The 25,260-nt window shown below is 38.8% G+C and overlaps 1 protein-coding gene across 1 annotated transcript in view; it reads left to right on the top strand.

The window, feature by feature from the left end:
* The window catches only part of VWA8 (von Willebrand factor A domain containing 8), a 373,132-nt gene that overhangs the window by 151,380 nt on the left and 196,492 nt on the right, over positions 1–25,260 (top strand). Inside the window, exon 21 of the mRNA XM_052649893.1 lies at positions 5,769–5,845. Coding sequence (XP_052505853.1) covers positions 5,769–5,845 — 77 coding nt within the window. The remainder of the gene's footprint in view (positions 1–5,768; positions 5,846–25,260) is intronic.

The raw sequence follows: 25,260 nt of genomic DNA, 5'->3' as shown, positions 1-25,260 counted from the left end.
CATCACTTCATGGCAGACAGATGGGAAACAATGAAAACAGTGAGAGACTATTTTTCTGGGCTCCAAAATCACTGCAGATGTTGACTGCAGCCATGAAATTAAAAGACGCTTGCTTGCTCCTTGGAAGAAAAGCTATGACCAACCTAGACAGCAGATTGAAAAGTACAGACATTACCTTGCTTACAGAGGTCCATCTAGTCAAAGCTATGATTTTTCTAGTAGTCATGTTTGGATGTGAGAGTTGGACCATAAGGAAAGCCGAGCGCTGAAAAATTGATGCTTTTGAACTGTGGTGTTGGAGAAGACTCTTGAGAGTCCCTTGGACTGCAAGGAGTTCAAACCAATCAATCCCAAAGAAAATCGGTCCTAAATATTCATCGGAAGGACTGATGCTGAAGCTCCAATACTTTGGCCACCTGATGAGAAGAACTCATTCATTTGAAAAGACCCTGATGCTAGGAAAGGTTGAAGGCAGGAGGAGAAGTGGACAACAGAGGATGGGGTGGTTGGATGGCATCACCGACTTGATGGACTTGAGTTTGAGCAAGATCCGCGAACGTTGGTGAAGGACAGGGAAGCCTGGTGGGCTGCAGTCCATGGGGTCACAAGGAGTTGGACACGACTGAGCGATTGAACTGAACTGAACCGATGCTCAGTTGTATCCAACTCTTTGCGACCCCATGGACTGTAGCCCACCAGGCTCCTCTGTCCATGGGATTTCCCAGGCAAGGATACTGCAGTGGGTAACCGTCCCCTTCTCCCAGGGATCTTCCCAACATAAGAATCGAACCCATGTCTCCTTTGTCTCCTGCATTGCAGGTGATTCTTTAGCGCTGAGCCACTGGCGAAGCCTGGAACTTAAGTTTGCTTTTCTCCAAGACAGAAGAGTTACCTCCCACTGACATGGCTGGCGTGAGGGTATGGGTGGTGAAGCACTGGAAGGGCGGGTAGGCATGCAGCAGAAGACTCGAAAAACGTCAAGTTCCTCCTCTTTGTTGGCCCAAAGGGAGCAGAATGTTGCTGGAAGAGGTTTCTCCCTCCTTCAGCAAGAGCAAACTGTACGACTCCCCTTTCCTTTTCTTCGGTTCTTTCCTCAAATTTTATTTTATTTTAAATATTTATTTTATTTTAAAATATTTAATAAATTAAAGTATGTTTTCCTCCTGTCCTTAGGGGCTTAACAGAATCATTCCTCCTCCAAACCCTGTAGTCAAACAGCCGTCCGACTCCTAGCTCTGTAAAGGTCCTTCTTTCTAGTACCTTGTCACAAAGAACATGATGAGACAAGAGTAATGATAAAAGAAAGCGTCATCCTTTTGAGACAATTTGTAGTTTTTTTTATCATCTCTCATTCTACAGGTTTCTTCTTTTTAAAATTTTCATTCCCTTTTGTTGTTGTTCATTGCTCAGTCGTGTCTGACTCTTGGGACCCCACGGACTGTAGCCTGCCAGGCTCCTTGTCAGTGGGATTTCCTAGGCAAAAATCCTCAAAACGAATTGCCATTTTCCCCTCCAGGGGATCTCCCCGACTAAATATTATCTTCTAAAGGAGTCAAGTGTGATATAAAAGCTATTTATTTTGTGCCAATTTTTATTAAAGGATCACATTGTATACATAGGATAATGACTAGTAAGTAAAGGTAAATATCCACAGAAACAAAATGAAAATGGTAGCAGATTTATTTTGACAGTTGCACATTGGGTAGTTTTTTTGTTTTCTAAACTTCTTGTTGAGAAAAATGAGTATGTGTGGCTTTTGTAATGGAAAAATAAGATACTGTTTATTTATTTATTCAATTAAAGTAATCCTCAGGGTTTTTTTGTTCTAGGCGAAAACTGTGATTGGAAAGAACAAATCGCTGTAACTGTCTCATTTTGCTTAGGATATTTACAGAAATTCCTTCCTGGGTTATGCTTTTAGCATTCCTCGAAGGAATTATTGGAGCTTTTAAAATGAAGCCAGAAATGACCTGATGAGATCTCTGTTTAAGAAAAAAAGAAAAATAATTAAACAAATGGTGGACTGGCCAGTTGTGAATCTGGAGGCGGGAGGCCCAAGAGGACCCTTTCTAGGGGTCTGAGCACAGTGATGGGCTGCCCTGGAGCAGAGACAGTGAGTCAGAGAGGCAGGAGAAGATGCGTGAAGCAGGCACGGCAGAGTCAATCTTTCCAGAGTTAAACTGCCTCTTTTTAATACTAGACTTCCCTCCCGAGCCAGCAAAGGCACCTCGCCTCCCAGTTTCATGTGTCTTTAAGTAGCATCACGTTCCACCTTGTTGCCCAAGATAGAAAGGTTTATTTCTCTCACCTCACATCCAGTTCATCCTCAGATCTTGTTAGTCCTTTCCACTAACTCTCTCTTAAGTACATTCATATCTCTCAGCTCCTTACTTGAAGCCACCACCATCTCCAGCCTGAGTTTGTTAAGAAGTTTCCAAATGACTTTCCTTTGGTTTCAGTCTTGTTCTCTTTCCTGGCATTTCACCAGAATGATTTTCCTAAAGTGAAAATCTGATCCTGTTAACCCCTCTGCTTTAGTGACCTTTTGGTGCTGTTAGGAGACAATCCAAACTCTCACTTGGATTCCAGGACTACCCGAGCTAGACCCTGCCTCCTGCTGTAGGTTTGTTCCTTATTATTCCCTTCCTCAGTCCTGTTCCTTGACTTCACTTGGATCTGCCCAGTGCTCCAGCTCTCCAGTGCCCCAAGTCTTTACACATACTGTTCTCTCTACCTGGAACACTCCTGTTTCTCCTCCTTCCCATAACCTCTTTAATTCCTTGAGAAATATCACTGTGCATAGTGGACTTCCTGAGCCTTTGGTTAAATCTTCAAGACCTTTGGATGTTCCATAGCAGAACACATCACATGTACATCTACAGTAACTTCTCTACATACAAATGAGTTCTGTTCTGAGAGAGCTCATTCATAAGTCCAATTTGTTTATAAGTACAACAAAACTAAGGCCTTCCCTGGTAGCTTGGGTAAAGAATCTGCCTGCAGTGCAGGAGCTGCAGGAGACATAGGTTCTATCCCTGGGTTGGGAAGGTCCCCTGGAGGAGAGAATGGCAACCCACTCTAGTGTTCTTGCCTGGAGAATCCCATGGACAGAGGAACCTGGAGGGCTACAGTCCACAGGGTCACAGAGAGTCGGACATGATGGAAGGGATTTAGCGTGCACACACAGCAAAGTTAGCCTTGGTACCCAACTATCACAATCAGCTGTATACTGCTGCTTTTATACTTTTGGACCCCCTGGGCTCGATATAAAGATACTGTACTCTTTACAGTAAAGTACACACCATCACAACCACTTATCGAGGAGCAGGCACATGGCAGTGTACACCAGATATCTGAACTCGTTTAGGTCAGTGGACGTGCAAACACACGTTTGCATCTCTGACTGTTCACAACTTCAAAGTGTGTATGTAGGGGGCTTATTGTATTTTGTTTGTTTCATTGTCTATTTCCTATTGGGTTCTAAGCTATGAGTGTGGTGAGGGGTTGTAGTTATTTTGTGTGTCATTGTATCCCACTCAGCTAGTATAATACCTAGAACATTAGGTGCTAAAAAGGTTGATAAATTAGACAAAGGAGATATGGAAGGAAGGAAAGGAGGGAGGAAAGAGAGAAGTGGAGGAGAAAGGAGTGGAAGGAAATAAAAGGAAGAAGAGAAGAGAAGGAGGGAGGGAAAAAGGAAGGAGAGGAGCGAGGGAGAGAAAAAGGAAGGAAGGAAAAGTTTTGCAAATCGAAACTACAGAGATTCTAGTGATGTTTGGAATGGAGCAGGGAAAAAATACAGCAGTCAAAAACATTCTGAGACTCATTCATTGACCAGCTGGGTATGAGGCCATACTGTTAAAAGTGGGTTAAAAAGAAAGCAGAGTAGGTTTTGGTGGAAGCATAATGAGTGCAGTATGAACGTCTGGTACAGAAGCTCAGCTGACAATTCGAAACAGGAGATCTCATCTCAGCTGGGGCTTAGGAGAGACATGTGAGCTATATGAGATGACTGAAGTGAAGGGAGTAGGTGAGATTCCCAGGGAGAGTATATGGAGCCAGGAGACAGGTGAGGCTGGAGTTCGGAAGACTCTAAAATGTGTTAAAAGTAACACAGCCCCAAATGGAGTCCCTTACGCTAAACTCTCATCACAAAACCCAGACTCACCTTGATTATAGTTTCAGCCTCTCCCAGAAATGGAGTCTTAAACCCGTAAATGAGGATCACCTGGTCAGCACTGATGAGGCCACTGGCCCAAAAGAGCCCTGAGGAGGGTGGCCTTGTCACAACCTAGTGTAACAGCTTTGCTGGTGGAACTTCCTTGCCCTGCTCCCTTCTGCTCATGAAAGTCTCTTCTGTGCTTCTCCTTTCTGTGTGCCAGATCCATGAACCATTGCATAAGCTCAGTAAGATTTTTAAAGTTTACTCAGTTGAATTTTCTTTTTTTTTTAACACACTGAAAGAAGACATAGCAAAGGAGCCTGTTAGTGGCAGCCAGGGACTTCACATTGCATCCTACATTTATAGGGCTTGTAATGGCACCCTACTCCAGTACTCTTGCCTGGGAAATCCCATGGACAGAGGAGCCTGGCGGGCTACAGTCCTTGGGGTCACATAGAGTCAGTCACGACTGAGCGACCAATACAACACAACCACAGCAAGCTCCTGAAGTTGCTCAGGAGGAATTTGAAAGAGTGAGGGGGAATCTGATCTTGGAAGCAGGGAGGGAGCATGAGCTCCCCACAGTGGTTTTCCATGACTTGTTCTTTTAAGAAACCCTTTGTGTTTCTGATGGTGCAGTGCATTTATGATATTTGTTTTTCTCTAGGTTTCTTGAATTGAACAGAGCTGATATAATTAACACCCATTTTGTTTGTCCGAACTTATTTATTTAAAATTTTGTGTTCATTGCAACATGCCATTTAAAGCCTATATAGCTTTGTACCATATGTTTGACTGTGGACAGTGTAAGAAATCAGTAAAGGTACTTGTATTGCTACAACATATGTTACAAAACGCAGCTTTTAAAACCACTTCTACTCTTCCCACCCAACCCACTTTTTAGAAGTTTTACATCCCATTAATAGAGTGGTCCACCTCTAAGTGAAAGCTTTGAAATGGAGCAATAGCATGGGAGTGGATTCCATTTTTAACAGCTTGTCCTCTACGAAAGGACAGCAACCTTGGTGTCAATATATTCTGAGAAAATGAGGGCATTTCTAAGAAGAGAAGATAGAGTTGAGACTTACTAATAAACCCTGATTATATTTTCAGGTTTCCAGGGTCTTAAAAGACTAGAAAGTAGGATAAAAGGAGAGGAAATTAGTGTTTAATTAAAGCAAAAGAAGTACAGTGTTGTATTTATCTTTATGTAACTAAAAACCACAATTCTGAAGAGTGGATTAGAAAAGTCTTTGTTTTTACTCTTCCTTGATTTCCTTTGCCGCCATTCTTTAAATCTGAAATAGATAATATTCTGGCTCTAATATTTATACCTCAGTGTAAAATTAAAGAGCAGAAAATAAAAGACAAGTCTCAGAAGGCTAAAAATAATTTTGAATTTCCTTTTAAATAAGAAGAACTTAGAGCTAGTATATTTAGAAGTCAGTTAAAAGAAAACTATGTCATAAAAGATGTGCTGTATATGTTTACTAGTTTGGTTTGCATTAACAATAAACTAGGACAGATTATCAGTAGAAGATTATTCTGGTTTGTTTTACCTCCAGACAAGTTTCTTTTTTATTTAATGCTTTCTGTGTAATTACAGGGTGTGGGAAAAAACAAGATTGTTGATAGATTCCTTCACCTGCTCAACAGACCCCGAGAATATATCCAGCTGCACAGGTAAGAGGATAAAACCCACAGCCTCTTAAGATCTGGTCTAATCATTGATTTTGCTCCTAGTACAGTTTAAAAATACTTTCTTAAAAGCCCATTTTTAATATACCAGTTTATTTCTTTTCCTTCTGCCCTTATCTCTCCTCTTCTTAAAAGGTAATAAAACCATGCAAAATTTATTTTTAAAGTGACTAATGCTTTATAAACATGAATTAATAGATATTTTGTGGACAAAGTGATGAACATTGCATTCAGGGAGTAGTTTTCATCAAGATAAAGGCTCTTAAATTAGAAGAAAAGAATGTAGAGACTAAGCTCACTCTCTACCAGGAACTTAACGTAGCTCACAAGGAGAAACAGTAAACTATGAGAATCTCAGGTGTGAGATAAGGAATTCAAAAATATGAAGAAGTAAATTATTACTCTTGCCTTCTTGGAAAACACTTTATGGATTATTTAGTTTTGTGTGGTTTGCTGGTCCAGGGATAGCTTTTAATCAGATAGATTTTCTCAACATGGATTGTTTTTAGCTTCATTAATGAACTTGTTCTTAATCTTTCTAAAATAAAGAATATGCAGCAGATGCACCAAAGGAGAGAGGAAAAAATTCAGGAGTATGCCAAGGAATAAGCAAATTGAAGCTAGACTGAATGGCTATTGTTTTAATCCAGGAGATTAACAGAAGTATTATGTAGTGGGAATAAATCCTGGATTGAGTTACAAGAATTGATTTTCGTTTTGAGTCCTTTTACTAGATAATGGTGTGTTTTTGAGAGGAAAATGTAGGAGAAAAGAAGGTAAACTTAGTGGACCAAAGAAGAAAGAGAAGAGTACCAGAGTAAAGCTGTGCAAGTGAAGTCGCTCAGTCGTGTCCGACTCTTTGTGACCCCATGGACTGTAGCCTACCAGGCTCCTCAGTCCATGGGATTTTCCAGGCAAGATTCCTGGAGTGGGTTGCCATTTCCTTCTCCAGCGGATCTTCCCAACCCAGGGATCGAACCCGGGTCTCCCGCACGGCAAGCAGACGCTTTACCGTCTGAGCCACCAGGGCCGAGTGATTGTCAAAAGCTCCCTCTTGGCATTTACACCTCTGGTTGTGATGAAGTTACTGGTACCAGATTGGTCCTACCACAGTGCATGCATGTGTGCTGAGTCACTTCAGTAGTGCTGAGTCTTTGTGACTCCATGGACTGTTGCCCACCAGGCTCCTCTGTCCACGGGATTATCCAGGCAACAATAATGGAGTGGCTTGCCATGCCCTCCTCCAGGGGATCGTCCCGAATCAGGGGTCAAACCTGGGTCTCTTATGTCTCCTTCACTGGCAGGCAGATTCTTTACCACTAGTGCCACATGACTCACAGACACTGGTGAAGGAACAACCACTAGAGACTGGTGAGCTGAACAATTACCAGAGCTCCCACATGGTTAAGAGCCTTCATTAAACTTCCTCCTGGGATTTATCCTGTGAAATCTGTGCTTCAGAAGTGGCAGATTCATGTTGATGTATGGCAAAGCCAATACAATATTGTAAAGTAAAAAAATATATAATAATAATAAAATAAAATAAAAAACTAAGATCTTGGGGAAAAAAAAGTGGTACTGGGTTGGTAGCAAGCCCATGTGACTGACAGAAGCAAACATCTCTGGAGGAGAAAGATGTCAATTCAGGACGACAATGATTGGAAGCTATTAGCAACCATAAGATATATCTCAATTTCAGTCATGTTAAAATGTAAAATGTAAAAAGATGAGTATCCTAGAATTAATAAAATATGACATCATTAAGTGAAAACTTTTCAGAGTTAAAACAATGCCTCTAAGATTTCACTATCTAAAGCCAAAAATGAAATGTCCACACAAACTAATAAACTGCTGTAAACCCACATATAAATGATTGTAGTCCTCCAGAATACTCCCCATAAGAATGTGTTTTATACACCAATACAGTATACTAATGCATATATGTGGAATTTAGAAAGATGGTAACGATACCCTGTATGCGAGACAGCAAAAGAGACACAGATATATAGAACAGTCTTTTGGACTCTGTGGGAGAGGGAGAGGGTGGGATGATTTGGGAGAATGGCATTGAAACATGTATAATATCATATAATAAACGAATCGCCAGTCCGTGTTCAATGCAGGATATAGGATGCTTGGGGCTGGAGCACTGGGATGACCCAGAGGGATGGTATGGGGAGGGAGGTGGGAGGGGGCTTCAGGATTGGGAACACGTGTACACCCGTGGCAGATTCATGTTGATGTATGGCAAAACCAATACAATATTGTAAAGTAATTAGCCTCCAATTAAAATAAATAAATTTAAATTAAAAAAATAAATATAATGGGAAAAAAAAGTAGGATAAATCTGTCCCTAGAGTAAAAGCTATTCTATGCTTCCCTTAATAAATTTAAAAATAACTCTTGAAGAAAACACAAGGATGTTTGTTACTTAACACTATTTTTTAAGTTTTTCTCATACAAAATGATTTATAAAATGAAAGGGTTAGATGTTGGGGAGAATATGTGTTGGAAACAATTAAGCCGATTCAGAAGTAAATTAACTGCTTAGCTGAACAAACTTACCATTGAATGAAAGAAGACTACAAAATCCAAACATTTATCAACAGAGCATTTGCAGTATCAAGCATCTGATAGACTACTACTAGACATACAAATAAGCAGGAAGATTGGCCAATAGAAATAGACCCCAAATGACAGATGATTGAGTTAGCAGACGAGGACTGTGAAACAGTTGCCTTAAGTATGTTCAAGCATGTAAAGGGGGAATCAACATAATGAGGGAATAATTAGGAATTCTCAGTATAGAAATAGCAACCTTAAAAATGCAGTCTCAGTTCAGTTCAGTTCAGTTGCTCAGTCGTGTCCGACTCCCTGCGACCCCATGAATCGCAGCACGCCAGGCCTCCCTGTCCATCACCAACTCCCGGAGTTCACTCAGACTCATGTGCATTGAGTTGGTGATGCCATCCAGCCATCTCATCCTCTGTCGTCCCCTTCTCCTCCTGCCCCCAATCCCTCCCAGCATCAGGGTCTTTTCAAATGAGTCAGTTCTTCGCATGAAGTGGCCAAAGTATTGGAGTTTCAGCTTCAGCATCAGTCCTTCCAGTGAACACCCAGGGCTGATCTCCTTTAGGATGGACTGGTTGGATCTCCTTGCAATCCAAGGGATTCTCAAGAGTCTTCTCCAATACCACACACATATGGGCAATTAAAATCTCAAAAAAAGAAAAGATGGGGAACAAAGACTGGGGCAGAATATTATTTGAAGATGTATTGATGGAAAAATTCCCAAATTTTGTGAAAAGCTTTAGCAGCAAAGTATGTTGTAATCAAATTGTTTAAAATTGAAAGAGGAAATGTTTAAAACTGCCCGCAAAATAATTAAATAAATAAATAAGGCATATTATATATGGGGGGAAATCATAAAAATGACCACTGACTTGTCATGAGTAACCACAATTCAGTGAAATGGTTGTTTTTCAATGGCCAAAAGAAGAATAAAAAGGTAATAGACATTATTATATCTGGCAAAACATTTGTTAGAAATATAGACATTCTTAGATGAACAAAAACAGAGTATTTTTTTTTTACCAGCAAACCTGTATAATATAAGAGAATTACAGTTCAGTATTCTCTGTGAGCGTAGATAGAAAAATTCTTAACAAATATTAACAAGTCAAATTCAACAATATGTAAAAAGGATAATACATCATAACCAAATGGGTTTTAATCCTAGAAATGTAAGGTTGGTTTAACATTTGAAATCAAGTAATGTAAACCACTCTATTTACAGCATAAAGGAAAAGCCATATAATCATTTCAGTCATTGCCTCTGCCCCCCTGAAAAAAAGCCAACAAGCAAAAAAATTTGGTAAAATGCAATGTTCATTCATGATAAAATGTTACAGCAAATTACAGATATCTGGAAACTTCCTCAACCTGTTAAGAGGCATCAGTGAAAAACCTATAACTAACTTGTATTTACTGGTTTAAAAAAAAAAAAAACTAAATACCTTCCTCCCAAGATTGGGGAAAAGGCAAGAATATTCATTGTTCATCATTGTGCTAGAGGTCTTCGCCAGTGCAATAAGGCAAGAAAAAATAATAAATGCCACATATGATTAAGTAGAAGAATTTAAATTTTCTTTATTTAGAGACAGCATGATTATGTACATAGAAAATTCTAAGAAAAAACTATCACGACTAGTAACTTAAGCAAGGTCACAGGATACAAGGTCAAGCTACAGAATCAGTTGTATTTGAATATAAAAGCAATGGACAATGGGAAAATTAAAGTATTTAAATACTATTATAAGGCACAAAACGTTTAGGAATAAATTTAACAAAATTTGAGCAAATTTTAAGTTAATAATTTTAACTGGGATGACTAGGTAGGTCATCTCAATTCCTAAGCTTTTATACCTCACTTATATAGCTTTGGAAAACTTTTTGCCTATTTTTATATTTCTAATAGTTCTTCTTTGTATCAAGTATGCCTTATATTTTTTTTAAAATTTACTATGTCAAGATGACAAGACTAGGTGTTTTCCAGATATAGAAAGAAATAAGAAACATAGTCCTATTTTAAGGAGCTGTAATACTGTTTGTATTTGTAATTATTTCAGTCTTTTATGTTGCACTGAATCTAAAAAATTAGCTCCTTATTTCTCTCACCTTTAAGCCTTTTCACCAGTTTTTTCTCCCTACATGGACCAAGTTTGGGGAAAATAATGAAAGAATCGAAATGTTGAACTAGTTTGCTAGTTTTTGCCTAAATAACTTTCATTTGTAACGTATCATAGTTCTACTTTTTGAGCCACAAGACACAGAACAAGACTCGTATTTTACATTTTAAGGATGATACAGTGAGCATTGCAGTTATTCATTCTTAGGAGAATTTGTGCTGTTTTATCTGTTTCATTTTGGTTGTATTGTGTTTAGTCCAGACTGTTTAGTGGTGCCCTTAAAAATACGTCCAGAAACACAGAAGTCACTTTATGTGAGATTCCTTTTGAATGGTGGGGCAGTTTTTAAATTTCTGTATATTGGACATTAAAATATTTTTAAAGAAAGATATGTTAGGCTGAGCTAGTTCAATTGATTCTGACAATAAGCAAAAAAGGAAGCAAAGAAACATAACATACTTAGTAATTATTCCCGAGTCTGTGTCACCATCACATTCATTGTAAATAGGCCTTTTGCTTATAATTCATTGTCTTAAATAGTTGTAAGACGTTTTAATAGATCTTATTTTTCTAGGAATTATTTCTTGTCATCTAGTTATTGGCATAAACTTGTTTATAATGTTGCTTTATGATATTTTGATGTTCTTTGGCCCAGTAATGATATCATTTTTACTTCTAGTGTTGGTTATTTGCCCTCTTTTTTTTCACGATCGGTTTTGCCAGGGAGTTATCAGTGTTTTTGGTCTGTTTAAGCAGCCAGGTTTTGGCACTGTTGAGCCTCTCTTTTGTGTGTTTCTTTTCTATTTCAATGACATCTGATTTTATTATGTCCTTCCTTTTTGTCTTCTTTGGATTTAATTTGCTGCTTATTTTTAAACTTTTTTATATGAGTGATTAAATAATTGATGTTTAACCTTTATATATGTGTTTGAAACTATCTATCTTGGAGTCTCTTTTTGGGTCTCAGTTTTCTCATCTCTGTTGAATAGAAGTGGACAGGGTCATCTTTCAGATCTGTATTCTAGTATCTTTAAATAGGAAAGAAGAAGACAGTATTCAGGGTGCTGTAGAAAGTTTAGAAGATTAGAGATAAGGTCGCCCCCCATTATTTTTAGTAGATTGGTTTCAGGACCCCATGGGTGCTAAAACCCACAGATGCTCACTCAAGTCTCTTATATAAAATGGTGCAGTATTTGCATATAACTTGTGCACATCCTGCATATACTTTAAATCATCTTTAGATTACTTGTAATACCTAATACAATGTAAGTGAGTGAAGTTGCTCAGTCGTGTCCAACTCTTTGGGACCCCATGGACTGTAGCCCGCCAGGCCCCTCCATCCATGGGATTTTCCAGGCAAGAATACTGGAGTGGGTTGTTATTTCCTTCTCCAGGGGATCTTCCCGACCCAGGGATTGAACCCCGAGTCTCCTGCTCTGCAGGCAGGCTCCTTACCATCTGAGCCACCAGAGAAGCCAGTACAATGTAAATGCTATGTAAATTGTAAATACAGTATAAATGCAGTGTGAATAGTTGCCACATGACAAGTTCACGTTTTGCTTTTTGGAACTTCTGGAATTTTTTGTTGTCCCAGATATTTTCAGTTCGAGGTTGATTGATGCAGAAACTGTGGATACAGAGGGCTGACTGTACCATGCTTTACTTTCTGCCTAGAATGTCTCCTGTACTTTCATTGAGAAATAACAAATAATAGTGAAGAATTGCATGTTGATTATATCCCATGGTATTTCTGATTTTGGCTACATAAATATATGGATACATTGTCTATGAAGAAAAAGTCTAAATTCAAAATGTAGTAAAATTTTCAGATGGATTTTTATTATTTTTGCTATAGTCCTCATTGCTGTATCATTGATTGATGATAGTATTACAAATATAATATCCACTTCAATAGGCATTGGGATACCTCTGTTTGTCAGTATTTGATATTTAATTTATTATGTAAAGTTGGAAGTAAAAAAATCTCCATTTCTGTTTAAAATATATATTTTGAAAGGCTTTTCAACATGAAAAGTTTTCTTCTCTATTATGTATAACTTAATGGCTATATTTACCATACAACTTAATCTGATGAAATTGTCATTAGAGAAACATATGTTTTTAAAAACTTAAAAATAGCAGTTGAAAAAAATGTTCGGAACTTCTCTGATCTATGGGTGACTTACTTAAGGTCATTAACTCTGTTTATTTTAGGTTCCTTTTAATGGATTTGTGATGTTACCATCTAAATAATCAGTCACACTCAATTTAGTTTATGGATGTCATTCCAACAAAATTAGTTATGAGTCATTAAAAACATATCTTGATAAGTAAAACCATCACCAAACATGCATGAATAAAACTTATAACCAGTATACTTTTGAGGATGGCCATCTTATGTTTTAAGATCAGATCTCATAAAATGAGCAAGCTAGGCATTCATATTTTTTGTTAAAATCAAGATTGCCCTAAGAGTATGATTTAGATAACTTTAAGGATTAATGCGTGTAATGACTTTTATGGTACTTATTTCAAAAAAGAGGAGACTACATGACTCACATTTGTGAAGTGCATTTATTTACTTCTTTTTTCACAATGTTACGATAATTTGACATTAAATTAACTTGATATGGCAATTTCTATAGCTATATTTCTTCCTTGGATAAAAGTACACTTTTGTATTAAAGTTAAAATCAGAATTACCTTAATTTTGAAATATGTTACCATATTTTTTTTTTTAATCTGCTACCCTTCATATATGGAGATGATGGCACAGGCCCAATCATTAGCATGACCTAGGTACTTGTTTATTTTTCTAGTATTGGTGTCCATTGTAAATATAGAGTGCTCAGGTCCACCAGGGAAGTCCCAATTTTCTCTTCTGTGAGATTTTCCCAGTGTATGCTCAGCTTATTCCAGACTGGACTATTCTCTGTCCTACTGACCTTGTTTTGAACTTGTATCCATGCCGGTCTTTATTCCTCCCTCTAAAATGCACTCTATTTCTCCTAGAATCCTTCAAGATTTGGTTCACTGTTAGTTCTACATGGAACTTTTCTGATTTGTTATTCTGGGTGTAAATTTCCCCTCCTCTGAAACTCCATAGAACTGAATTTGTACCATTATGGTAGAAAGAATATGGGTTTTAAATATAAAATTATGTCTTTACCATTAACTTTGTGTGGTCTTGAACTCCTTGAGTCCTTATTTGCTTATCTAATAAATTGAAATAATACCCTTCAAGATGGTTGTGAAAAGTAAGGCAATATGAAAAGGACCAACCATAATATCTGTACATTTTAGGCACCTAGATACTTAGGCTAACTCATAAATAATAGTTTCTTGCCATGTACCCCACTTTCTCTCACTCCAAATGGCATTGTAGTTAATTTCTGTATCTTATTTCCACCTCCTCCTTTCCCCAGTCATGTCTCCCTAGCTAAATAGGGAATTTTTTTAAGGCAGGAGTCTGGTTTATTTATTATATATTAATTCATTTCACCTGATTTTTATTTATTAGATTCTTGTTGTTTGCCAGGGGCTGTTTAGGGTACTGACGATGTACAGATGTTCTTAGTATCTGTAGGGGATCGGTTCCAGGACTCCCCTGGACACCCAAATCCAGGGATGTTCAGGTACCTTATATGTGGCATATTATTTGCATATAGCCTACATATATCCTCCCATATATTGAAAACATCTCTAGATTACTTATAATACCTAATGCAGTGTAAATGCTCTATAAATAGTTATAAATGCAGTATAAATGCTATATATATATATAGTAGCTGGATCACAGCAAATTCAAGTTTTTGCTTTCTGGAACTTTGAGTTTCTTTTCCCAAATGTTTTCAATCCACAGTCGGTTGAGTCCTCAAATGTAGAACCTTTGGGTGTGGAGGGCTGACTGTATAGATGATGATATTGATTATTGACTAGATGTCCTTGCTTGCCCGTCAGTGAGCGGCAGTACACCAGCATTTAAGATACAGTGTTGTATAGAAGCCAAGAAAGAAACATACATAAGTTCTGTGAGACCCTTGAAGAGAACTACCCAATCCTCTGAGTATATGCATGTGATTTGGTGGAAAGGGTCTGGAGAAGGTGACACTCAAACTGAGTCTTCAGGGATAAGTAGTAGTCTTCTAAGTGCAGAACACTGAACAAGTCATTATGGTTGATGGCATATGCCATATATATGTGGCACATATTGAAGACAAGCTGTCTAAAAATAGGAAGTGAGAGGCAGCTTGGGTAGCGTGGCATATATGTGTGTAGATGCTAGAGCTGATGCCAAGAGGAAGACATGGGACTTTGTGGGGACTTCATGGGCCTTGCTGAGGTTGGATTTTATCCTGAATGCAATGTGATGGAGTTAAAGCAAGAAAGGTCATTAGGACCACAGTCTGTAAGTAGATCAGAGTTAGATGAGATTTAATCACAGAGAACATGAGGAGGTGATTGCAGTCATGCAGATCAAATTGTTGAGGTCAAACAAATATACTGGCAATGACCTATTGAAACAGGTTTAACTTGCTAATTTTTGATTGATAGTTATATGGAGGCTGAGGGGATAAAAGAAAAATGGATAAGAGGGGACTGCTGCTTCACATTGGAGATGGTTGTTGTTAAAACTCTTGTTTTTCCCCTTTCATATTTTTGTGTACTTTTTCTTCACGAAATCAAATGAGATCAAGTGAATTGTAAAACTGTAGCATCAACCTTCTCCACATCGAATATCCTGGAATGAATGATGACATGCTTTAAAAAGCACCACATAATTCAGCGTATCAGGCTTTCCTCAGACTGAAGAAAACTGAATGTGACAGTATAAATTTTTAAATTCACGAAGTCCCAGAGGGCAAGTAGATATATCGGGAAGAAATAGAAAAACAAAAAGCTTCTTTTGAAGTCTCATGGAAAAAATTGTGATTGAGCTATCAAGACCTTCTTAGCACTGATAAGAAGACTAGAGAACTGGAAACATGTCTGATGTCAGAGGTGCTAGGATAGTCCTTCTTTCTCATCTTCCCCATTACTAACTGGAAAAGGCTATTTCAGACACATTTTTATCAGCAGTTAATAGTTTTCCCACCAAGGATGTCTTCCACTGCCCCCTCCTTTTTTACAGAATGAAGTATGCCAGTACCTCTCATTTTTCCATGTGGATCTTTAGCTCTGTAATAATTTTTTACTTCGAATCCATTTAAATTCCTATGTTTGCTTTTTCTTAAAAAAGTACATATTAACTACTCTGTTCTACACTGTTTTCAAATTGTAACTCATTTTTGCTCACAGTTGTCTGAGATCAGCACCATTACCGCCTCTTTTTTTGCAGATGTGTACAGAAGCGCAGAGGTGAAACACTTGTCTGAGGTCACGCAGCTGGCCTCATAAATTCTGGCTTCAGCCTGATGCTCTGGCCACTGTACTGTGATGTTTCTTGACTTTGTCTCTCTGATCAAACATTATTTTAGTGATGGTAGCACATCAGTAAGTACCTCACCAAAGTACTAGCCATGTGTTTAAACTGTTGGCCAAGCAGTTCTTACATGCTATTCCTTCATTATGCATGCAATAGCTTGATTTTTTAAAATTCTAACTTCATGTTCCTAATCCTTGCCCAGCCTGATCCCAGAGTCTTTCCTTTGGCCAGTTATTCCATATTTTCCCATTTTTTCCCCAATAGTAATATCCTTATCAATTTCATTTTCTGTTTTCTTCTCTGTTCTCCAGACTACTAAACTTACTTTATCTCTTAACACACCTTCCCTGAGCGGTTGTTGCTCAGTCGTTAAGTGGTGATTCATGTCGGTTGAGTCTATGATGCCATCCAAGCATCTCATCCTCTGTCACTCCCTTCTCCTCTTGCCCTTAATCTTTCTCAGGATCAGGGTTTGTTTCCTTTAGGATTGATGACCCCTGAGCGGTATCATCAGTAAACTTAACAGCTCTGTTTTCTCTCCTGTCACCCAGGTAATTCATAGAAACGTAAACTAGATCCGTGCCTGTGATCTTTTACATGATGCTCCTGCCAGGCAGACACTGCTTCAGTTCTCTGCGTGCATCCACCAAACAGTTGTTACAGTAGGTTATAGAGACGGGTGAATCGGAGCTGCAGACCATCCCTCAGCTGTAGATCCTAGCAAGTGGTCTGCTCTAGACTGTCTTGGAAGAAAGGACTAGGAACAAGCTGGAGTTTTATTTCCTAAGTCACAAGCTGAATAAGCTTGAGAACCACTGATGCAGTGTATATTTTTTCTTAGTTTTGTTAAATCCCTTGCCACTAGAGAATAGCTACATTCTTTTCAAGTGTTGTGTACTTTTTCCTAGTCTGAGAAAAACTTAAAAAATCAAAAAAATGTAAATACAAATGTATAGTACATAACATAGCCAAACTTGTTGCTCATATTTAACAACTATGAATATTTCTTCAATTTGACTCTGCTCTTCTTTCTGTAGAAAGAAAACACTAATAATAGCTAAAGCCACCTTTAACAACCATGCCAATCTCATCTCCCCTCCTTCAAGTCAATCACTCTTGTCAGTTTAGTTTATAACCTTCCAGTCCTTTGTATGTGTGTGTGTGTCTTTAATTTATAAAGCAAATTCATATTGAGAAAATAATTATTTCATGCTGAAGTATTAGTCACTCAGTCGTGTCTGACTCTTTGTGACCCCCATGGACTGTGGCCCACCAGGCTCCTCTGTCGATGGAGTTTTCCAGGCCAGAATACTGGAGTGAGTAGGCATTCCCTTCTTGAGGGGATCTTCCCTACCCATGGATCAAACCCAGGTCTTCTGTGTTGCAGTCATATTCTTTACTGTCTGAGTCCCTCCATTGTAAAAATCATTGATACTCCGTTAGGGGGAGTGATTTTTTAAAATTTTTAGTCCTTAGTTGTAATAAAAATAAACAATATTACAGTTGTTTCAATATCAGATTATCTTAACATACTTAACATCATATCCCAACCGCTTACACCCGCTCCGCTCTCTCTGGACCTCTCCAGTCAGCATCGCCTGCAGGTTTCTCCCAGCAGCATCCTTAGGTAAGCCAGCAGAGTAATGAAGTATCTTGGGCCGGTGCCATATACTTCCCAGCCATCTTTTAATTCGTTAAGATCTAAAATGGTTTTTTTGTTGAGCTTTATAAAGTGCCGTCCCTTGTAAGTGAGACAGATATTGTTGTAGCCAGACTGTTCAGATGATGGCAGCAGTGACAACGTGAGCAGAAGGAGAGGGGGTGAGGTGCTTAAATTAAGCAAGTAGATTTGCGTCCTAATGGGGTCGCTCGGCTCACAACTCTGTTAACTATTTCTCTTCAGGGAGATATATCTGTAATGTTTTGTGCAAGAAGAGATAAGAGCATTGCTGGAAAATCTAAGAATTATTTCTTTATTTCCTCTGACTTTATTGATTTATGCATCCAAATAGTCAACAAATATCAAATTCAGGTACTCTAGAAGAAGAGCCAGGGATGTAAGTGTTTGTGTAAGTAATTCTAGAGGCAGAGCTTTTCGGTGAAACTTTTGGGGAAGTAAAAGAGTCAGGATAAAAAGGCTGGGGAGAAGAGGTGGGTTTAGATAAAGTCTCATCTCAGCCTCTTCACAGGAAGCTCTGGAGCATGAATGCAACTACCCGGTTGCATTATTCCACCTGGAAGCAGAGGGCCAGCCTTTTTTGCCCTCATATCTGTGAGGCATTAGTTAAAGGCTGCTCTTTAGGAGAAGAATGAAGGAGAACCTCTAGCTACCCAGGCAGTTCTGGACAAAGAACTCCCCATTAGTGGCAAACAGTTTTTTGAACAAGGGTGTAGCTGTGAGCTTTTAGAAGTCAGTGCTGCAATAGCTGTGGAATGAGTGCCTTTGGTGGCAAAGGAGGTCTGGGTAGGACACTGCCAGCATCTACTACCAGAGACCTTTACTGAGGTCATGTTGAGGTCATATTCTAGGGCTTGAGAAATACAAGAAGTAATGAGTAATGAACAAGAAGCCAAAGTCATTGCTTTCATGAAGCTTTCCTTCTAGTGGTAAAGAGAAGATATGCAATAAACAAATAATTCAATAAACTGAAAAATACCGATACTTTTGTTTGTTGTTCAGTTGCTAAGTCGTGTCCAACTCTTTGCAACCCCATGAAATGTATCACCCTGTCCTTCACTATCTCCCACAGTTTGCTCAGATTCGTGTCCATCGAGACAGTGATGCCCTCCAACCATCTCATCCTCTGTCACCCCCTTCTCCGCTTGCCCTCAGTCTTTCCCAGCATCAGGGTCTTTTCCAGTGAGTCAGCTCTTTGCATCAGTGGCCAAAGTATTGGAGCTTCAGCTTCAGCATCAGTCCTTCCAGTGCATATTCAGGGTTTATTTCCTTTACTATTGACTGGTTTGATCTCCTTGCTCCAGATGATATACAAATATCTATAGGGTAATGTGATAATTAGTAAATGGATAAAGTATTGGAAGCAATAACTATCTTGTGTGTTGGAATTTACAGCAAGACATTCTAACATTTTAGCAGCTTTGTCTCTTGGAGATTCAGTGGTTGAATTGACCTATTCTATGATGGATCCATAAGTGATTACTAATTATAGTAACTTGGGGCTTCTGAGAACTTGGACTGTTGATAGTATGGAATAGGACTCCAGCCAATAGCAGAAGATACCAGACCTCGCTTGAATCTGACCCAGGGGGAATAGGGTTTTCAGGAGTAAGGATACCAGTACCAGTGGGAAGGTTGATGTGATAGTCAGGTAATCAAGGGGACAGAGGCAGAAGTGGATGAGAGTTAGGAGATTTATAACCTCTCTGAGCAAGATCAGTAAGTTGCGTATCTCATTTCCTGTTTAGAATAGGAAATCAGGAACTGAGCAGAGGTGAGCGTGTAGCTTAGTGAAACTGAATAAAGCAAGGATAGCACTAGGAACTCTGCAATCTACTAACAAAGCATCTTTGCTGTTACATCCATCACATCGTGAATGTAATTTTCTTTTTACCAACTCTCAGTGGTAACGGTATAGTTCAGTTCAGTTGCTCAGTCATGTCCGACTCTTTGCGACCCCATGAATCGCAGCACGCCAGGCCTCCCTGTTCATCACCAACTCCCGGAGTTCACTCAGACTCACATCCATCAAGTCCGTGATGCCATCCAGTCATCTCATCCTCGGTCGTCCCCTTTTCCTCCTGCCCCCAATCCCTCCCAGCATCAGAGTCTTTTCCAATGAGTCAACTCTTCACATGAGGTGGCCAAAGTACTGGAGCTTCATTCAGCTTCAGCATCATTCCTTCCAAAGAAATCCCAGGGTTGACCTCCTTCAGAATGGACTGGTTGGATCTCCTTGCAGTCCAAGGGACTCTCAAGAGTCTTCTCCAACACCACAGCTCAAAAGCATCAATTCTTCGGCGCTCAGCCTTCTTCACAGTCCAACTCTCACATCCATACATGACCACAGGAAAAACCATAGCCTTGACTAGACAGACCTTAGTCGGCAAAGTAATGTCTCTGCTTTTGAATAGTTTAACTAAGTGTTAGTGTTAACTAAGCCAGCCCTCATGTAATGGACAGTGGTTTAAAAGATTTGTGGGAAAAAAAAAACAGCAACAACCTGGGTTGAAAATAACATTAATAATGTAAACATAAATAATATGAAATCGGCAGAAATTTATGTAAGTATAACCATTGATGGAGCATCTGATTTGATTGGATAGAGACAATACGTACTCTTGAATAAGGTTCCAGAGGACACCACATATGACATATTCACTCCAAATGATTAAAAACAAAATACTGCCACAAAGATTGAACGAAAACTTGCACAAAGCACTACAGGATGTCACTAGTTTGATATAAAAGTGAGACATTTAAATCAAAGCCAAAACTATTGCAATATTTTGTAATGAGGTAGGAACTGACCATGAAAATCTTTTATACTACACAGTCTCACCACTTCTAATCTCACTGCAAAATATTTAAAAGATCTGTCATACCTACCTGTCTGTCTTTTACAAAGTCAGGAGTTCACAACTGGTTGATCTGTCTGTGTGTTAATTATGGCTGTCAGAGAGTGCTACATAACAGATAATTTAAAAATTAGAAAAACATTTAATTTGATCCTTAAATCTGGAGGTCATGCTTTAGCTGTAAAGTAGAAAATAAGTCCTGGGGGAAAAAAAAAGGTTCTCTGGAGAGAATGTTTTTGAATTTGATGTTTATAACTGTTTCAATTAGTTTTTTGTGTGGCTGAAAATAATGTATGTCACTCTGTGATATTACGATATAATAATGATATGTTTGGTCTTCATTCCCTTTCTGGGCAGAAGAGCTTCTAAAACAGTTTTAGTTTCTTGTGTGATAGGGAAATCTTTTCCTAAAATATTTGGTCTCCGTCTCCAGTTCTAAGACCTTGGGAATCTCCAGAGTGATGAGAGTCTAATAAGATGACTTTACATCCCTAGAGAATTGTCGAGTATGGAAAACCCACACATTTGGTGCCCGAAGTAGAAATAGCATGTAATATACTCCTAAAATTTCTCATGTCTGCACACTAACACAGTTTAAAATACAGTTTCCTTCAAATGAAGAGTTTCAGTGGTTTTTGAACCCATTCGTTCAAAATATAAAACATGACACTGTCCAAATAGTTTGCAAAAACCTTGATGTCAGGAAAGATAGAAATTCCCAAGCCTAACTGTAACAAAAACCTTTATATGTTTTGATAGATGAAATTGAAAAATGTGGAGACTCCCCTTGAGGCCCAGTGGCTAAAACACCACACTCCCAATGCAGGGGGCCTATGTTCGATCCCTGGTCAGGGAACTAGATCCCACATGCTGCTTCTAAAGATCCCAAGTGTCACAATGAAGACCCAGCACAGCCAAATAAATACTTAATTTGAAAAACAGGAGAAAAAAAAGTGTGCGTTGAGCTCCAGGGAGTACAGTCCATGTTGCGCCTCTGTTTGGAGCTATGTGTCTCTGTGAACTCTTTGTCAGCTATAGTAAGTGTTGAAGTAAACTCAATGTAGACTGGACCTTTAAATCACACAAATAATAAAGTGTGATTAATCACATTATTCTTTCTAAAATATCCTTTGTTAATTTTTAACGAGAGCAAAAAGTTTTTTTATTATTAACAAATATAATTTTAAAGTATTTTAAATATAAATATATTTATTTTAATTGGAGGCTAATTACTTTACAATATTGTATTGGTTTTGACATACATTAACATGAATCTGCCATGAGTTCCCCATCCTGAACCCCCCTCCCACATCCCTCCCCATCCCATCCCTCTGGGTCATCCCAGTGCACCAGCCCTGAGCACCCTGGTGATTCATTTCACATATGATAATATACATGTTTCAAAGCCATTCTCCCAAATCATCCCACCCTCTCCCTCTCCCACAGAGTCCAAAAGACTGTTCTATACATCTGTGTCTCTTTTGCTCTCTCACATACAGGGTTATCGTTACCATCTTTCTAAATTCCATATATATGCATTATTATACTGTATTGGTGATTTTCTTTCTGGCTTACTTCACTCTGTATAATAGGCTCCAGTTTCATCCACCTCATTAGAACTGATTCAAATTCTTTTTAATGGCTGAGTAATACTCCATTGTGTATATGTACCCCAGCTTTCTTATCTATCTGTCTGCTGATGGACATCTAGGTTGCTTCCATGTCCTGGCTATTATAAACAGTGCTGCAGTGAACATTGGGGTACACGTGTCTCTTTCAATTCTGGGTTCTTTGGTGTGTATGCCCAGCGGTGGGATTGCTGGGTCATATGGCAGTTCTGTTTCCGGTTTTTTAAGGAATCTCCACACTGTTCTCCATAGTGGCTGTTTTAGTTTGCATTCCCACCAATAGTGTAAGAGGGTTCCCTTTTCTCCACACCCTCTCCAGCATTTATTGCTTATAGACTTTTGGATCACAGCCGTTCTGACTGATGTGAAATGGTACCTCATTGTGATCTTAATTTGCATTCCTCTGATAATGAGTGATGTTGAGCCTCTTTTCATGTGTTTGTTAGCCATCTGTATGTCTTCTTTGAAGAAATGTCTGTTTAGTTCTTTGGCCCATTTTTTGATTGGGTCGTTTATTTTTCTGGAATTGAGCTGCAAGAGTTGCTTGTATATTTTTGAGATTAATTCTTTGTCAGTTGCTTCATTTGCTGTTATTTTCTCCCATTCTGAAGACTGTCTTTTCACCTTGCTTATAGTTTCCTTTGTTGTCCAGAAGCTTTTAATTTTAATTAGATCCCATTTGTTTATTTTTGCTTTTATTTCCAATATTCTAGGAGGTGGGTCATAGAGGATCCTGCTGTGATTTATGTTGGAGAGTGTTTTGCCTATGTTCTCCTCTAAGAGTTTTATTGTTTCTGGTCTTATGTTTAGATCTTTAATCCATTTTGAGTTTATTTTTGTGTATGGTGTTAGAGAATGTTCTAGTTTCATTCTTTTACAAGTAGTTGACCAGTTTTCCCAGCACCACGTGTTAAAGAGATTGTCTTTTCTTCATTGTATATTCTTGCCTCCTTTGTCAAAGATAAGGTTTCCATAGATGTGTGTGAATTTATCTCTGGGCTTTCTATTTTGTTCCACTGATCTATATTTCTGTCTTTATGCAAATACCATACTGTCTTGATGACTGTGGCTTTGTAGTAGAGCCTGAAGTCAGGCAGATTGATTCCTCCAGTTCCATTCTTCTTTCTCAAGATTGCTTTGGCTATTCGAGGTTTTTTTGTATTTCCATACAAATTATGAAATTATTTGTTCTAGCTGTGTGAAAAATACTGTTGGTAGCTTGATAGGGATTGCCTTGAATCTATAGATTGCTTTGGGTAGTATACTCATTTTCACTATATTGATTCTTCCAATCCATGACTATATTGATTCTTCCCATCCATGATAAAGTGTTTTAAGGTATTTCAACTTTAGTTAGGCTGTTATTTCTATATTTGTGTACTTAAGAGTAGATCTTCTCAATAAAACAAACAAACAAAACTTATTCATCATGCACTGAGAGCCACTGACCTAGAATAGACTCCACTGTTATACATGTCATTCTTTACCACAATCATGGGTTTCCACCTCTGCCTGCCTTCTTAGTGTTGTCTCCCTAAGGGCAGGGGCATTTCTTTGAACTGCCTCCTCCAGCATGATTTCAGGAATATGGTAGGTGTACAATATACTTTTGTTAAGCAAATGGATAGATGCAGTGTCTGTCTTCCCGTTCATCTTTGAGACATCCATTTAGATAGTCCTCTGTCTGAAGTGTAGAGATGATTGGCCCTCCATTCACATGAGATGAAAGTCAGATTCTTACACATGTACCCCAGTGTTCATTGGAGCACTCTGCCCAATGCACATAGAAGCCAGTACCATGGTGCTGGAGTTTGATAAAAGAAAAGAGCTATTTTCAGAGTCAGTCAGCAGGGAGAGAAGAGACAGGGCTCAATTCTGTCTCTTCCCAATCTGGAGTTGGGTCACACTTTCATGAGTTAGGTGAGGAGGGTTGGTATACAGAAGCACTGGCAGGCAGGTTTTGATTGGAGGGCTTTGAAACATGGCCATTTGTGGTAAGGTGTGCTAAGGGGGCTTCAGCACTGGGTCTTCCTGGACAACAGACCCTTCACCTCTGAAAGGTATCCCATGTTCAGGTCCTGGTCATGTCCTGGTCCTTTGGTTCCATGGCTGCTATTGGGAGATGAGGATAGAAATTTTGGTTCCAGGTATCATTTGAGTACAAAATGTTCTCCTCTGCATATGCTTTGCCTGCATGACCTGCTGTTTCGTTCTACTGTCTTTGAAAAATAGCTCAGCAACTTGTTAGAAACAGGATATGGTCAATTTGGGCCGATTCTGAGGTTACATGAACAAATAAAATGTTTCTTAAGTGCTTTCTGTGAGACAGTAATTCAACTGGGAGTATAGAACTGAGAAATACTTAATGCTTCAAAGAGGAGACGATCTTTTGAGCTGAGCCTTTGAGGAACAGACCTTGATGCTTTGTCCCCCTTTGGCGAAATGGGGAGAAGGGAACAAAAAACTTCCCAGAATAAGGGCACACACTTGGGCACAATGCATAAGGAATTACCAGAAACTCAGGACAGCCTAGGGCCCCTGACTAGCATAGCTGACTGAAACGTGTCCACTTCAGCAAATGTTGCTGAATACCTAGTAGATGCTGGTCACTTTCCTAGCATGAGTGACTACATCAGGAACAAGAGAGCCAAAAGCCGCAGACTTCATATTTATATTCTAATTACTAGTGAGAGAGAGGGGTTTTCCTAGTGAGAAAACAAGATACTTATTTAAAATATGCAGTCTGTCAGATAATAAGTGCCATGCGGAAAAATAAGGCAGGAAAGGGGGCCAGAGTGGGGTTTACCATGTTCATAGATAGGCCAGAGAAGGCTGTCCTGAGAAGCTGACTTTTGAGTAGCCCTTAGGCATAGTAGCCTATTTCCAGTCTTTTGCCTGTATAAACATGCCTTTTATATTTTAAGTTTTATCTGTGTAGTAAGTACTTTTTTTTTCTTTATGGTGGGATTTTCAAGCTTCTCAGACAAACCTTGAATACATAGAAATAATACCGAAACTCAAGTGAGAGAACAGGACAAATGAACCACACCCTCACTTTCATCTTGAAAAAATAGTTTTGCTCAGGAGACGAGAGAACTTACAAGTCCCAAAATGACCTAAGCT

Source organism: Budorcas taxicolor, chromosome 12, assembly GCF_023091745.1.
Source record: "Budorcas taxicolor isolate Tak-1 chromosome 12, Takin1.1, whole genome shotgun sequence".
NCBI lineage: Eukaryota > Metazoa > Chordata > Mammalia > Artiodactyla > Bovidae > Budorcas > Budorcas taxicolor.
This window is presented reverse-complemented; position numbering and strand designations above follow the sequence as displayed.